This window comes from Rattus norvegicus, chromosome 1 (assembly GCF_036323735.1).
Source record: "Rattus norvegicus strain BN/NHsdMcwi chromosome 1, GRCr8, whole genome shotgun sequence".
NCBI lineage: Eukaryota > Metazoa > Chordata > Mammalia > Rodentia > Muridae > Rattus > Rattus norvegicus.
Window position 1 is genome coordinate 6,605,862 of NC_086019.1, and position 16,844 is coordinate 6,622,705.

The 16,844-nt window shown below is 38.9% G+C and overlaps 1 protein-coding gene across 11 annotated transcripts in view; it reads right to left on the minus strand.

Annotated features, from left to right (window-relative positions):
- The window catches only part of Adgb (androglobin), a 143,770-nt gene that overhangs the window by 31,999 nt on the left and 94,927 nt on the right, over positions 1 to 16,844 (minus strand). For 10 of the 11 annotated variants that reach the window (XM_063280793.1, XM_063280794.1, XM_039098478.2 and 7 more), the window contains 3 exons: positions 8,569 to 8,756; positions 4,459 to 4,643; positions 3,629 to 3,828 (listed from right to left, as the gene is read on the minus strand). In XM_063280793.1, coding sequence (XP_063136863.1) covers positions 3,629 to 3,828; positions 4,459 to 4,643; positions 8,569 to 8,756 — 573 coding nt within the window. Of the gene's footprint in view, positions 1 to 3,628; positions 3,829 to 4,458; positions 4,644 to 8,568; positions 8,757 to 16,844 lie in introns of those variants that run through there. The other variant, XM_039098496.2, reaches the window with a different exon arrangement.

The window sequence follows — 16,844 nt, forward strand, 5'->3', positions numbered from 1 at the left end:
TATTTCTGATTAGTAAATAAAGATGCTGGAAGTCAATAGCTGGGCAGAGGAGACATAGGTAGGGTTTATGGTTCCTGGCTTGTGACCAGAGGAAAACCATGAGGGGAGAAGGTGGAGAGAGGAGGAAGCCACCATGGGTTAGGTGAGTCATAAAATAATGGCCATGTGGATTGGCTATTTGCCGTTAAGAGCAGCCCAGACAAAACAGGGCAAATTATATAATGGGATTATTGGCTGTGAAATAGAAATAATAACATAGAGGATAGATATCTGCCCAGCTCTTGTGCTGATTAAGGTTTATTGTAAATATGAAGGCTGCGTGTGTCTCTTTTCTCTGGAAATTAAGTCGTTAAAGGCAGAGTAGAAATTCCAGATGGAGATAAGACAAATTCTACAACACAGAGGCTTGTATGTAACATTTCTTCAATTTTAAGCCTGACCTTAAAAGATTAACAAGTGTTTTTCTAATGTGTCATTTGACTGAAAAGCACACACTACTTCTCTTAAGTAGGAAGGTTATTTACAGTGTTTTGAATGGCTTACTGATTTTCCTTGTCCTGCATTAAAGTGTAAATGCTTATTGTGTGGAGAACTTGAATGTGCTTGCTGAGGTCAACTGCCAGTTAATTTTCGGTTACATTACTGTTAAGAAAGACAACACATTGTGCTGTCTTGTGTTCCAGTGTTGATACTGAGCAAAGCTGATGACTGGTGTGACTCTAGGAATAGCAGAGTTGGTAGTTAAGGGTACAGTGCAAATGGGAGCAGTGTCCATTCAAGTCCCACATTTGCATATGCCAGTTGGTTGCTACTGAGCAGGTCATTGTGGCTCTCTGTGGCCAGGTCTCTTCACGTTATATGAGAAGAATAAGGGTACATGTTTAAGGGTTAACTGGAACATTGAGGATCTGTGTCGCACAGAGGGTCGAGTAAATGCAGATGCATTGTATCTGGCAACCTTTTAAAATCTCATTAGCACTAAAGTTTATTTATTCTGCTGGCATTTTTTTAGGCATGTATAGACAAGTAATCATATTATCTCTAAAGAACTCAGTAGTTCTCTTACTTTGCTACTAACCAGTTTAATCCTTTACTGCCATAATGTTGCAATGTTATTAAATATTATCAATAATACTGAGGATTCTTGTCTTATGCTATTTTAATGAAAATATGACAAGTTCAAATATTAATATAATATTTTGTACAAATTTCTAGATGAAGGTTCCTGGTGTGTAGTATTTGCGTTATTTTTACATTAAGCATCTGTAAGTAGGAGCAGAACATGATAAACTATCCGAGGGCCACACAACTATTCTTGTGTATCTGTTTCTGTGGATTTACATTAATAGATTTTTCTAATGACAGACCTCATGAAGTCCTGGAGCGATACTCTGCCCACTCTTACCAATGCTGGAACTGGTTAACTGGTATATCATCTGTAATTTCTCACCATTTGGTCAGCTAAATTTATTCAACCATGTTCTCCTTTTCTGGTTATGGGCTCAAGATTGTGAGGATGGCTGTAAAAGTAGCATAAGAATCTAAGTTCAGGGCCTCGTGACTCTTAATTTCAGCACTTTGGGAGGCTGAGGTTTGTGGGCTACAGCACAGAAGGCCAGCTTGGGAAGTTCCAACATAGCAAGTTCCAGTCCAGTCACAAGCTGTAGAGTGAGACCCTGTCTCAAATGGCCTATTCAAATAAGAAAAGATTGCACTTGTGTTTTCTAGAAAATATTATTTCCTGACCCATTCCATAAGCCAGCTGGTGATGTGGTATTTAGCAAGAGAAAACTTTGAAGGTATTATAATTGCAATTTTTATCATATTGCTCAGATTGCTATTTTCTTGTTAATGGGTTTTGCCAAACTCCTTTCTAAACCACCACTAATCTTGCCTGCCCTAGTGTTTAACTGACTAGTTTAAGCATAGACTAGCCTGTGCTACTCAATGGCCTTCCAGTCCTGTGCCATTTTCCTGTGTTCTCCTGAATCTTATGAGTAGCATAAGCTTTAGGATCATAAAAAGCAAAAACTATGGATAATTCATTTTGAGGCATTTTGTTTGTAAGTTTCATTGGCTTACTTTCACATCATTCTCAGGACCTTGTCTTTTTTCAATGAGTTACTATGCAGCTCATTTCTAATTCTGCTTCCCTGAGCTTAGCTCACGCACTTCTGAACATTCGTTACTCACTGATTGATTGAAAAGTCGGTATTTCACTAAACACACATTAATGTTGCTGACAAAGTATAATTTTAAAGTTGTTATTAAAAACTCATTACTGAGTTTTATGTTTCATAAATACTTAGTTGTTCTTTTCAACTAGAAGATTATTTAACATTCTTTATCATGTTTTCATATTTGTAGGCTTTAAACTATTAATTATTATTAATGTATTTGCAACTGCAATTATGCTAATACTGCCCATCTATAGGTACTTTGGTTTGTATTGAGGCTGACTAATTTTTCATCATAATTTATCTTTGTAATAATAAATACTTCAGTGTTGCCTGTGCAAGCATATGAATACAGGGACCCTGAGGGATCAGAGAATATTCAGTCTCTGGAGCTGGAACAGGTTCTGAGCCACCTTGCGCGGGTGTTGAGAACCAAGCTTGTATCTTTTACAGGCGCGACAAATATTCTTAACCCCTAAGCTATCTCTCCAACCCCCGAGTCTATCTTTGCAAATATCTGGAATGGACTAGAGGATGCCTGAGGGAAGGAAAAACTTCTCCTGAAAGTGTGGGGACCTGTACTCAAATTTCAACGACCCCTTTAATGGTAGGTGCAGAAGCTGTGCTTGTAATACAGCGCTCCTGTGGCAAGATAGGGGTTGGAGGCGGGGGCATCGCTGCAAGTTCTGTATGCCCTGTAGCATACAACAAAGAACTCTACTACAAATGAGGTAGAAGGCGAGGGCCGCGACCAGAGGCTGTCCTCTGGCTTTCCGTAGTATGCCTTGACACATGTGCTCCCATACTCACACACACAGGCACACGTAGGAAGGAATCCAATGCCCAGCATATGCTAAGACAAAGGCACTACAATTAGAAATTTCCCCAAAATCCCCAAAATGGTTCTTATTTGGCTCCTCAACTTCATCAGTTTCCAGGAAGCACTCACTGAACATTTCGATTGGATTTCTGACTTACATTTTTCTTATACTATTCCAGTAGTTGCTCGGTTTCTATTGGATTGGATAGTTGGGTGTCTCCATGTTAATTAAGACTGCTGTTTCTTTGACTCATGCTAATTTTACATCTGTCTCTAATGATTTCTAAGTGATATGATCTTGATCATCATCACAGCTCTTACTGTTTACATTCTGTGGCATAAATTCTTCCCTCTCTTGACACATATGTGCACATGTGAATATGGGGCACTAGTTGGTGCCCATGTGCATGGAGGCCAGAGTCAACTTGGAGTTTCTTTCTCAGTCTTTCTCTACTTTATTTTTGAGACAGACTCTCTTGCTAGATCCAGAACTTTCTATCTTTTTCTAGGATAACTGGCAAGTGGTATCTGCTTGTCTAGGCCTCCCAGACTGGAGTGTCATGCATACATTTTACCCAGTGAACTATCTTCCTAGCCCCTAATAAGTAATTGTTCTTTTCATTTAATGTACCTGTTGTGGTGTGCTGGAATTTTCTTCAATAGTGGGTACGCTCATAACTTCTTCTTCTAGCAGAGGCATTCCTGTCTCTGTCATTCCTCCTCCAGTTCTTCCTTTGAAGGATTTCTGGCCTGGTTGCCCAGCTTTTTTCTTGGTCAGCACTTCTGGTTCTTTCTTAGGTAAGGTGTGAGTTAAGAGAACTTGCTTGCTAGCTAAAAAGGAGAAATATTATGTTAGAATATTTGATATTATTGAATAAGTAAATAAGTTACATATATACATATAGAATATAGTGTACTTATGATTACTTTAAGAAGATAAAACAAAAATACATTATTCAAATTTTCTCCAGTCTTAGAGAAATTTCTTAAGGACTTTCTTGTGGGGCTGGAGAACTGGCTCATCAGTTCACACTGCTCAGGAAGAGGGTCCTAGTTTAGTTACCAGCATCCACATCATGCCTCAAAACCACCAGTGGCCCCAGTACCAAAAGATTCGACTCCTTCTTCTGCTCTCTGTGGGACCAGACATCCACATGGAGCCCATGCATACATGCAGGCAACACTCACATACATACACATAGATAAATCTTAAAAATTAAAAGCAGGCTTACATATATGAAATAAATTTTCTCAATGAACAGTGCTTAAAGGAGACTCCTAAACAACCTATTGGTTTTTTTCTTTTTTTGGAGCCTACTTAGACATAGAATTACAATGGCATCACTGAGGTTGGCCCCGTGTTTGTCAAGTGTTGAGTGTTTTTTTTTTAAACATGTTAAATGCCACAACAACAAAGGCATCTGTTTCTGAATGGAGGCCAAACTCCAGACAGGTACTCACACTGGGAGCTCAATGCTTTTTCATTGCCCAGGAAGTAGAAGGCTGGGATGAGGGCTTGCCCTTTGCCCACAGTGCTCATGATGATCTCCTCGCTTTCCAGCACCTGCAGCTTGATGAAGGCATCGGGTTTGGATGTGCGGACCTGTATTGTAATAGACTGTGCCATTGTCACTTTAATGGAGTACCTGTTGTGAGAAAGGTTCATCTCTATGAGCAAATCCATTTGTCTGTCCCTTATGTTGGTAAAGGACACGCTGTGGTTGTTCCCACTTGACTGAAAGTGATACAGCTTTGTAAGGCACACAGACATGGCAAGAACTCGAGTCCCTGCAGACTTTCACAAAAGAGCCAATACTACAGCTGAGAAAAACAGGAGCATATATTTCTGTCATTAGGAATCCCAAATAGGAAATACATCTTTTTGTTAAGTATGAGAAGCTGTTTATGAAGCAGTATAGATCTAAAAGCTACCATCCTTGACAGTCATGTGACTGCTACTATGTGTACTTTTTAATTAAAAAATTATTATTGCAATATGTGTGTGTGATTGAGAGAGAGAGAGAGAGAGAGAGAGAGAGAGAGAGAGAGAGAGAGAGAAACATGCAAGCACTCATGTACGAGTGAGTTCTCTTTCCACTTTTCCATGAATTCTTGGGATGGAACTTAGGTTGACTTTACCCTCCAAGTCATCTTTCTAGTTTTTGGTTTGTTTGATATTTTTATTTTTGTTGTCGATTATTTTTTTCCTCTAGTAATTCTTCACAAATGCTCAGGACTTATTGTAGACTTTCAATTTCTCTAAGTGAACGAAAATAATACAAAAGGCAGATCAGGTAAGTCCATCACTTTGCACTCCAGAGTGACCTGCCTTCCCTTCCACAGGCCCCTCCCCACTTGCTTTTGTCACCAATTCATCTCCTTCAACTCCCACTAACTTGCTCAGCACAAACCCAGAGTCTTGATTTGCACTGGCCAGGATTCCAAGCAATATGTACTTCCCATATGGAAACTTCTGGTCTTATCTTCTGACCTCTTGGGAGAGCCTACCAGGGTTGAAGAGACCATTGGTGCTTTGTCTTTAGAAACATGTCATCCCTGAGTAAAGCAACTTCATGCTGTCCCTTCTCTTCAGGTCTGCTTTCTCAGGCCCCTCTGCCATTGATATTCCACGCATGTCAGGGAAACAATGCTGTGCTCTCATTCATAGACTGAAAAAACAGCATTTGTTCTACAGTTCCCTGGGCTCTCTGTGAACACAAATGGAATCAAGTTTTCTAAATGGAAGCCTCAAGCTGAGCTCTCTCTTCAAAGGGTCACATGGCTGTTACTGATATTTACAAGCAAGAACTCTTTTCCTACTGACCACCTTACAAATTAGCTTCTGCCCTGTGTAAATGTAAATTAGCTTCCTTGCCTGAAATAATTGATGTCATCCAGATAATTTCTATCCTGAGGCAAGCCCAACCAGCCAAGGCTGTCAATTTTACCTCAGTGTTTTAAAATGTTTTCTCTCCAGATTCATGCACTTCTTTGTGATTGGTGCAGTTGTATCTCTTCTTCTTACAAAAGCCATGTTGGAGCCCTCACAAGGTCATTTTATGTAGAGATAATTTTCACAGGAAAAACTAAAGGATGAGGCCAAATCAATATGGCTGGTGGCCTCAGCATAGTAAGGTGGGATTTAGAAACAGCTACACAATGAAACACTGTATAAAGATGAAAACAGAGATCTGAAAGATATCTCAATAAACAAGAGAACACCAGCAAACACAGAGTGATGAGATGAGCCAAGAAATGGATGCCTTCCAGAACGCTCCGGAGACCCCATAACTTCAGAGTAAACTTCAAGAGTGTGAGATGAGACATTTTTGTCAGTCACCGGCTTTGTGCCAAGACCTTGACAGGGCAGCTATAGCAGACCCATGGTTCCTATTGCCAGGGTTACCACCTGAGCTAGCTTACAGCTATCTGTCTGTCCCTCTACCATCTGAATATTTGTTCCATTCAGTTCAACATCTGGAAGCCATCTCAGATTATAATCTGTTAATAATCTATACCTTGAATAATTGAATGGAATTTCATAATAATATGGAGATAGCTTTTGTCTTAAAAATTACATTGATCTTTTCAAATTCATGCATTATAGACATTTTTTGACACAAGTCTGATAATGTCTGTTTTCTTAAAACTCTTTAAAGCATTCTGTTTCTGTGAAGGTACAGGCCTCTATTTTCTGTTTTAGGAGGCCACACTGGTAAGCAAATCAATCATTCCATTTTTAGTTTTTGCTTCCCTTTTTTAAAATTCTCTTTTTTACACAGCCGATGTTCAAAATATGTTACAGGAAGAGAAATTGAGAGGCAAACCCATAACTTTCATGCCTGCACATCGGTGCATTTTCACTCAGAATATTCTTTAAGTCTCTACCCAGGTATAAAATATGCTTGTGTACAAAGGTAAATATGTGCCTAAGGTTTTATTGTATACCTTATTCTATAGTAGAATGTTGTTACTTTTTAAGTTTTTGTTTAAGAATTACGTTTTTAAGGAGGAACATTTTGCATTAAAATTATTATAGGAAAAAATCAGACAAAGCATATTACTTGTCAAATTTTATCAGAAAGACAGTTTTACCTTCTGAAAACCAACTCACCAATGTGTGGTGCCTTTAAAACATATCATCTCTTCCATATAATAAAGCCCTAGAAATAGTTTTTTTTTCTACACAACACAGACCGCTATGTCATGGCTTTAATAATGAGGAGCATCCTTTAACCAGGTCAATGATTGCATATTCATAGCAGTTACTTTGGACAGTCATAAAATAGCTAAAAGAAATCTTGATATTATTAATAAATGATTGTTACATGATGCTATATGAAATGTCAGAACTACAAAGCTCCCATTGCTGTGATTTTAAAAGTGGTAAACTATGACCAGAAAGAAGTGATATAAGAGACAATTACAAAGCTAAAAAACTAAGGCTTTTGTTGGTTTTCTGATTATCAATGACATTTATATATCTGATGTGTTTTCTAAATTTGGGTGCAAGAACATTTTCTATTAGAAAGAGAAAATATTTAATGCAGGCCAATTATGCTTTGGGCACTGTGCTAATTTCTATGTTGAAAAACTATGTCTCCCATTCACATTAATTCTCATAAAGGCTGATGCACAGATAATCAACTAAAATGTATACATCACATAAAATGTAAACCATAGAAATGGCACCAGGATCAACTACTTATATTTGGGAATTTCAATGCAAAGGGTTTAAATTTTGAAATAATCATTGTTTTTTTTAAGTGGCAAAATGAGGATAGAACATCACAAAATAATATGCCAGGAAAATAAAACTGTACAACTGACATGTCTTAGGGGAGGGGTACTTTTGTTTTATTAAGAGACAGGCCTGGTAGCACTTGGAGGCTGGGTAAGGCTACTAGAGTCTACAGCTCAAGTTTTTACCCTACAGTCAATGGAAAGTTTACAAACATTTTATAGCTCATGTGTAAATATGTATGTTAGAAGGGTAACTACCTTGATAATAAAGGCTTGACACATACATTTGACAGTGCAATTTTTTTAAAAAGGAATATGATGGAGTCCTATATTCCAAACTCAACAATTCCATGTAACAAATACAATGAAGTCCCTAAAGTAGTACGAGAGCCTTGGGAAGAGAAGGGGAGAGCACACAACAAGTGGTATATCAGAATTACAATCCACAGAAGCAACTAGTGAAGCAAAACAGACTCAGGACTGGGAATCCAAGGGTGGAGGATGGGGGAGCATGAACAGATGGTTGGGATGACAAACAAGGGCTGCCCTACCAGAGAGGAGCCACCAGGAGCCACGGATAGGGCAGAGCAAGAAGAGTGTCAAGTATAGTAGAGGATCTGGAAGAATTCAGTGAAAGTCAGGTAAAAAAAAAAGAAGCCTAAGAAATGGGATTACAGCATTTGAAGTTGTATGGGCTTGTTCAAGCATCTACTCAGCCATGTTATTGCTAATTAGTTATTTCCATAAAAGGACAGATTATAAATTCACTTTAATAGAAATATTAATATTTTTTAAAAACACCTTTATCCACCTATCATATACTTGTACCTGAACAGAATTTTCTTGTCGTTAGGAATATAGTAGTCTCTGATTTCCTTTATGGTGAAGGTGCTGCATGGAGTGTCACGGGCGAGAAACGGGAGTGGGTTGTAAGAGCCAATGAGCCGCAGTTTCCATCGTGAGCCTGATACGAATGAGTCACCAGTATACGCTTCAGCCACAAATGTATATCCCTTCTAAAGGAGAGAGCAGTAACACACATAGGATTCATATTGCCACTAGTCTCTCAAATATGTGGTCCACATATTGAAATAAGTGTTACTGTATTGGTATATGCATAAGAGCCCGGAATCTCCTAAGGATTATCAAGCCACTAACATTCTATTTAAGAGTCTTCTTAGAAGTCATCATTTTAGGGCTGAGGGTGTATCCAACTGACAGGATGTTTACTCAGCTTGTGTGAATTCCTGGGTTAGATCCTCAGGGCTCTAAACAAACAAACTCTGAGAAATCTCACAGGTCAGTGTTCTAAATTACACTGTTTGGTCTTTGAGGAATTATGACAGTAGAGAAAACAGCTGTTTGCTTGAATTGAAGAGGCATATACATTTGCAAGCCTAGGTCTCATGCGAGTCCTCGTCGAGTTTCAAAGCATGCCTTGTGAAAATCCAAGGGGACAAAACTGACTCCTAAGAAGCCAACCTGAGTTTATAAGGAAGAGGAAGTTCATTAGATCATACAGCACATATGGAACATATAGCACAGGTAAATAATGGCAAAGCTGTTCAATGCCACATGACGCAGGATGACTCTTGATGAGGACTCAAGACTGGCAGGTGTTCAAGCTGGGTTTCACCCAGGGATACATTTTATGTATCTTTACATTTCTTTTAGATGTCCTGTGTGGGTGAAGCTGTTCACCTGTCTCTGGACACAACCCTGGGATATCACATCAAAATGGTTCATCAGGGCTGAGGCAAATTACTTAATGGTTAAGAGACTGACAGATAGCAGTGCCATGCAGGAAAATGACAAGGGCTTCAACTTACAGCAGTGTGTTCCAATATATATTTTATAAAATATTGATCCAATATATATTATGAAAATGGGTTTCTATGATGTAGTACTTTTGGGAAGAATTACACCTTTTCCCCCCTCTGGAAATATTCAATATATATTAGCTTATGAAAAGTCCTGAGAAATCTTGAAAAAACGAATTTATCCCATAGTTTCTTAACTTCAGAACACTATATTTTTTGTAGAAAAAAAAACACCTAAAGGGCACAAATTTTAAGATGCTACATTGGAAATTGATGATTTTTAGTAAGTAACATACATGCCATTACACTTTTCGCGTACCAAAGTATTAAGGAGGACACAGACTACAGAACAGACTACAAAACAAAGACTTAGATTTTTTTTATCAGCTCTGTGTTGAGGTAACATTCAGCTCTGCGTGCAAAGTTTTACCTGGGCCATAAGTAATTTGCAAGCATATTTAAAGACTGAGCATCCTGAAGACATGAGAATCCAGGTCACAGAAAAGCACAGAGGGAAGCTATTTCTCTAATCGCGCATCTCTATCTTCTCTGCCACAACCTTCTCATTTCTTTCCCTAAACTTAAAGAAACAAAGAAGGTAGAGACCTGAGAGGAATGGGCTCATTTGGTGTCATCTGGATTTGCAACACAGATTCAAATAAACAAAATAATTACTAAATGGGGAAGGAATGTGCCTCTACAGTTTGATTCAACTTGCATTCTTGAAAGAAATCTATGTGATTTAACCTTAGTTTAGAGAAAAACAACAACAAAAAGAGAAAATTCAAAACCACCCACCCACCCACCCACCCACCCACCCACACACACAGAGAGAGAGAGAGAGAGAGAGAGAGAGAGAGAGAAATGCACTGGTCCAAAAACCTGTAGATAAAAGTTAGATTCTTGGGGTTGGGGATTTAGCTCAGCGGTAGAGCGCTTGCCTAGCGAGCGCAAGGCCCTGGGTTCGGTCCCCAGCTCCAAAAAAAAAAAAAAAAAAAAAAAAAAAGTTAGATTCTTGGGGTTGGGGATTTGGCTCAGTGGTAGAGCACTTGCCTAGCAAGCGCAAGGTCCCTGGGTTCGGTCCCCAGCTCCGAAAAAAAAAAAAAAAAAGAAAAAAAAAGTTAGATGCTTGATCTGTTCAATTAAATACTCTTTAAATGTCCTTAACCAAAATCAAAAGCTAATGACTAATATTAGTATAATGTATTGCATGAAGGAAAGATTATTTACAGATTTTGATGGCATATATGACTTTGCTAGACCTATCCTTTACACCAATGGTTCTCAACCTGTGGGCTTTTATTCCCTTGGGAGCCCAATGACCCTTTTACATAGGTCACCTAAGACCATTGGAAAACCCAGTTATTTACATTACCACTCATAACAGCTGCAAAATTATAGTTATGAGGTAGCAACTGAAACAATTTTATGGTTGGGGGGAGTTACCACAACATACAAAAGTGTATTAAAAGGTCATAGCATTAGGAAGATTGAGAGCCATTGCTTTAGAGAGAACCATTTTCTTGTTTTGAACTTTTTTTATATTTTAATATTTGTGATTTATTAATTTTTTTCTTCTAAGATTTTTTCAATATAAGACAAATTTGATAAATGACAAATACAGAAACAAGTTCACTAGGGAAGGGCCTGCAAACGTTTTCTAATGTTGGATTTAAATACAAGGTCTGGTGCTGTAGAAGGCAATGTCCATAGGTAAGGGAGATATCACGTTCCTGGAAATTTTGATGAAATGTCATTTATTAGACCATGCTAGTGAATACAGAGCAGGAGAACATGCTGTTGGTTAAACGGGGTCCATAGGGGAACAGTTGATGTGTATAAAATGATAAATGACACCAAAATAAAGAAAACATGAATGTCATTTTTAAAAGTAATAAGTATAATGAATATAAATTAAAGTGGGATGTGTAAGTATAGATAAAGTAACTGATTCATTGGTTTTAAAAAATGAAGCATCTGGATTGCCAACTTTTCCGAAAGCAAATCCAACAGCAGTAAACTGCCCCCCATACACATTCCATTTCCTGCACCAATCCTGCATGCCTTCCTGGTCACCTGATGGAGCCAGGGACAAAAGGAAAGAGCCTGCCTCAAGCCCAAAAAGAGTTGTACCCTGTACCCTACCCTCCATTTTCTGCTCTACAACCCTGCTTGCATTCCTGGAGGAGCCTCAGGCACTAGAGACCCCAGGCCTTGCTGATAATAGGGATGCTAGAGTAACTTTAGCAGATGTAAACTCAGACAACACTGGCTACAAAAACCCCTATGGAGATACCCTACTGGACCTGAAGACTTGTTCACCAGAGCCCCTGGACACTCAGACTCAAGTCAGAGGACCAAGAGGAATCAGAAACAGAGAAGGAAAAAAAAAAACACCTATCCAAGAAGGAAAAACTCAGAAGTCAGCACCTGAACCTATAATAACCACAAAACCCAGACAGGCAGAAGCTAGAGCCAGAAAATACTTGCAAACCAAATCAAAGAACCCATCAAAGACATCATCCATTAAGATCAAGGAAGTTTCATCCCAGGGATGCAGGGAGGGTTCATATACAAAAATCCATCATCATAATCTACAACATAAACAAACTGAAAGAAAGAAACCTCATGACCATCTCATTAGATGTTGAAAATGTTTTTGACAAAATCTAATAGCTCTTTATGTTAAAAGTCTTGCAAAGATCAGGGATACAAGGCCCATACCTAAACACAATAAAGGCAATATAAAGTAATAGCCAACATCAAATTAAAACCAATAAACATCAAATTAAATGGAGACAAAATCAAATTCTACTAAAATCAGGTACAAGATGAGGCTGCCCACTTTCTTCATACTAAAAGTTTGAGCTAGAAGAATAAGGCAACTAAAGGTTATCAAGGGGTTACAAACTGGAAAGAAGTAAAAGTATTGTTATTCTCAGATGATATGATAGTAATACGTAAGTGATCTCAAAAATTCAACCAGAGAACTCCTATTACTGATAAACACCTTCAGCAAAGTGGATGGATACAAAAGTGATTGGAAAAATCAGTAACCCGCCATTATAGAAATGATAAATGAGGCATGAAAGCAATTAAGGAAACACCTTTCACAATAGTCACAAATATTATAAAATATTTTGTTTTAACTATCAGCAAGCTGTTGTTGTGTGTAATATTTAAAAAAGATCCACGCTATCTCTGGTTATGCTCTAGTTACACAGTCTCCCTGCCACTATGGTCTCCATGCAGCCACTGCCCAGCTCAAAGTTCTCTTGCTGTGGAACTTGCTCATGTTCCCAGGATCTGCCCCCTATGATGAGCTGTCACAAATTCCTATAACCCAGTAAATAAAAACTCTAGAGCCTTGTAATTTAACAGTCAGATTTATATCAGTAAATTCTTGACCCACAAAATGCCCACACAATGAACTCAGAGCCAACTGATATTGATAGAAGCTGCCCACCCAGACGGGACAAATGGTCCTGTATTCTTCTAAGATATTCATAGCCACAGTCATAGCCACCTGTGGCTACTCAAAGCCACATGGATTGAGTTGCCCCCTTCTTCCGTCTTCTCTGTCTTTCTCTGCTCTCTGTCCCTGTCCACTAAAACTCTCAGCCTGCCTTCATTTTCCATTGTCCAAACACAGACTCTGGCCTTACCTTGTGCCTGCCCTCACCTGAATATAGACAGCAGTCCATACTGTGACAGCTAGTCACAGGGGAGGATAGTTGGGAAGATAGAGAGTGGTTCCAGAGTGGTTCGGAGGCAGGTGAATTGCCGGGAACTGGGAAGACCACAGCTTGGAATTCCCATTAGGGGAGGGAAGACCACATTACTAGAACATAGCCAGTAATAGTGTGGATTGTTTTTAACATTGCACGCAACAGCAATTAAATGAAACACCTGTATGACAGAAGCTTCAAGTCTTTGAAGGAGGAAATTAAGGAAGTTTTCAGAAGATGGAAAAATGTCTCATGTTCATGGATCAGTAGGATTAATATAGTAAAAAGGACATTTTACCAAAGGCAATCTACAGATTCAATGCAATTCCCATCTAAATTCTAACACAAAAACAAAAAACCCGGGATAGTTACAACAGTCTGTACAATATAAAAACTTCTGGAGGTATCATTGTCCCTGTTTTCAAGCTGAACTACAGAGCAATAGTAATAAAACCCCCATGGTACTGGCATAAAAACAGACAGATTAATTAAGAGAATCGAATTGACGGCTCAGATACAATCCACACTCCCATAGACACTTAATTTTTGACAAGTGAATCAAATCTATACAATGGGGAAAAAAGAAAGCATTTTCACCAACTGGTGCTGCTCTAACTGTATATCTGCATGCATACTAGTTAAGATGAAATTAGACCATATCTATCACTCACACAAAACTCATGTTCAAGTGAACCAAAAACCTCAACATAAAACTGGGTACAGTAAATCTGATAGAAGAGAAAGTGGGGAATAACCTTGAATACATTTATATAAGAGACAACTTCCTGAACTGAAAAGCTTCTGTAAGGCAAAGGACACCATCAATACAACAACAGCAGCTTACAGAATGGAAAAAGATCTTCACCAACTCTGTATCAGACAAGGACTGATGTTCCAAATACATAAAGATCTCAAAAAACTAGACATCAAGAAACCAAATAACCCAATTAAAAATGGGGTGCAGATTTAAACAGAATTCTCTATACAGGAATCCCAATGGCTGAGAAACACTTAGAGAAATCTTTAAGGTCCTTAGACACCAGGGAAATGCAAATCGAAATGGCTCTGTGATTCCATGTTAGGCTGTCAAAACAGATAACATCAAAAAGTTAAATGACAGCTCATGTAGTGAGGGTGTGGATCACGGGGACACTCCCGGGGGGAGTGCAAACTCGTACAATCACTTTGGAAACCAATTTGGTCGTTTCCAGAAAATTGGGAATGGTTTTACCTCAACATCCTACCATACCACAAGGACACTTGCTCAACTATGTTCATAGCAGGTTAATTTGTAATAATCAAAACTCGAAACAACCTAGACGTCCTGCAACCAAGAAATTATAAAGGAAATGCAGTCCATTTACACAATGCAATATCGCTCAGCTATTAAAAACAATCACATCATGAAATTTGCAGACAAATGGATGAAACTAGACAAGATCATCCTGTATGGGGTAACCTAGACTCAGAAAGATAAGGCATGGTATGTACTCACTTAAAGTGAATATTAACATAAAGTCAGGATGCGCACATTACAATGCACGAACTCAAAGAAGCTAAGTAACAGGGAGGACTCAAGGGGGAAAGCCAGAATCCCACTGTGAAGGAAAAATAGAATAGACAGTGGATGGAGGGAACCAACTGGGTTGGGGAGGGGTGTAGACAGGAACAAGAGGGATCAAACTAGGGGAGGGTGGTGGAAGTGATTAGAGGGAGAGAGAACTGGAATCAGCTGGTGGGGATATCTCTGGAATGAACTAGAAGTATAGGGACAATGAAGACTCCCAGGAATCTATGAGGCCATTTCTCTGACGACTAAGGACATTTTTTTATCAGTCATTAGAGATTCCTCTGTCGAGAATTCTCTGTTTAGATCTGTACCCCATTTTTAATTGGGTTCTTTGATTTGTTGATGTCTAGCCTTGAGTTCTTCCTATATTCTATATCTTAGCCATCTGTTGGTAAAGATCTTTTCCCAATCTGTAGGATTTTTTTTTGTCCTGTTGATGATGTCTTTTCCCTTATTGAAACTTTTTCGTTTTACATGGTCCGTTTCTTGTTAATCTGAGTACCTGACATGTTGATATTCTTCTGTTCAGGAAGATGTTTCCTAGTTCAGACTCCTAGCAGTGGGGGATACGGAACCTGAAACAGCCATCTCCTGTAAGCAGTCAAAGCTTCCGGTAGAGGGATGGAGACACCAACCCAGCCACGAAACCTTCAATCCACAATTTATCCTACCCACAGATGTGCAGGGTAAAGATGGGACAGAAATTAAAGGAATGTCTGGCTAATGGCCCAACTTGAGACCCATGCCAAGAGAGACAAGAGCCCACCCTGGCAGTATTAATGGTAATCTGCTATACTTGGAAACAGGAGCCTACCATAACTGTCATCTGAGAGGGTTCACCCAGCAACTGATGGAAACTTATATAGAGACCCAGCCAAACATTAAGTGGAGCTTGGGGAATCCTGTAGGAAAGGGTAGGGTGGATTTAAAGGAGCCAGAGGGGTCAAGGACACCACAAGAAAACCTACAAAATCGACTAATTTGGGCCCATGGGGTCTACAGAGCCTGAACTACCAACCAGACAGCATGTGTGGGATCAGCCTAGGCCACATAACAGTCTACACATAACAGTTGTACAGTTGGGTCTTCATGTGGGACTTTTAACAGTAGGAGCAGGGGCTGTATCTGACTCTGTTGCCTGCCTTTGGATCCCTTTCCCCTAACTGGGTAGCTTTCTCTCACCTCAGTAGGATAAGGTGTGCCTAGTCTCTGCAACTTCACATACCAAGGTGGGTTGTTATCCATGGCAGGCATCCCCTTTTCTGAGAAGCAGAGAGTGGTGTTGGGAGAGGCAAGAGGGGATGAGAGGGAGGGCCTCAGAAGAAAGGAGGAAGGGGATGCTGCAATTGGGATGTAAAGTAAATAAATTAATGAAAAAATGAAAAAATTTAAATTATGCTGCAGAACATAATATCAAATACAGATGAGTTCCATAATAGAAGAACTGTGTTTACTAAAACATAAGCTTTTAAATTATAGTGAGAACTAAGAAATTTAAGTAAAAACCATTTTAAAACCTCACTATGTATGCGTATACACACATACATAAATAATCAGTTGGGTTGTTTTACCAAGAATTTTGGCAGGATATGTTAGCATATGCCTTTAAAATCAGCATTCAAGAGGCCCAGAGAGGTATATCTTTGGACTTGAGACCCGCCTGAGCTTCATGGTGAATCACAAGACAGTCTAACAGCCTACATGCTACAAAGCAGGGCCTTGTCATAAAGTTAAAAACAAACAAACAGTTATTTTCCTTATTTAAAAACATTTCCTCAAATCTCTAAAATGGTTCAAAGGAGCTGTTCAGTGTCTTACTGAATTACTACAATTTATGTCTATTCTTCATCCTCTGAAGCCAGTACTCATAAGGGATTCATTAGAAAGATATGTATAATTTCCATAAAATAATGTATAAGATGATAGGCTGGAATGAACCTCAAAACAAACAAAAAGCAGCAAACAAACAAAAAACAAAACCCAACA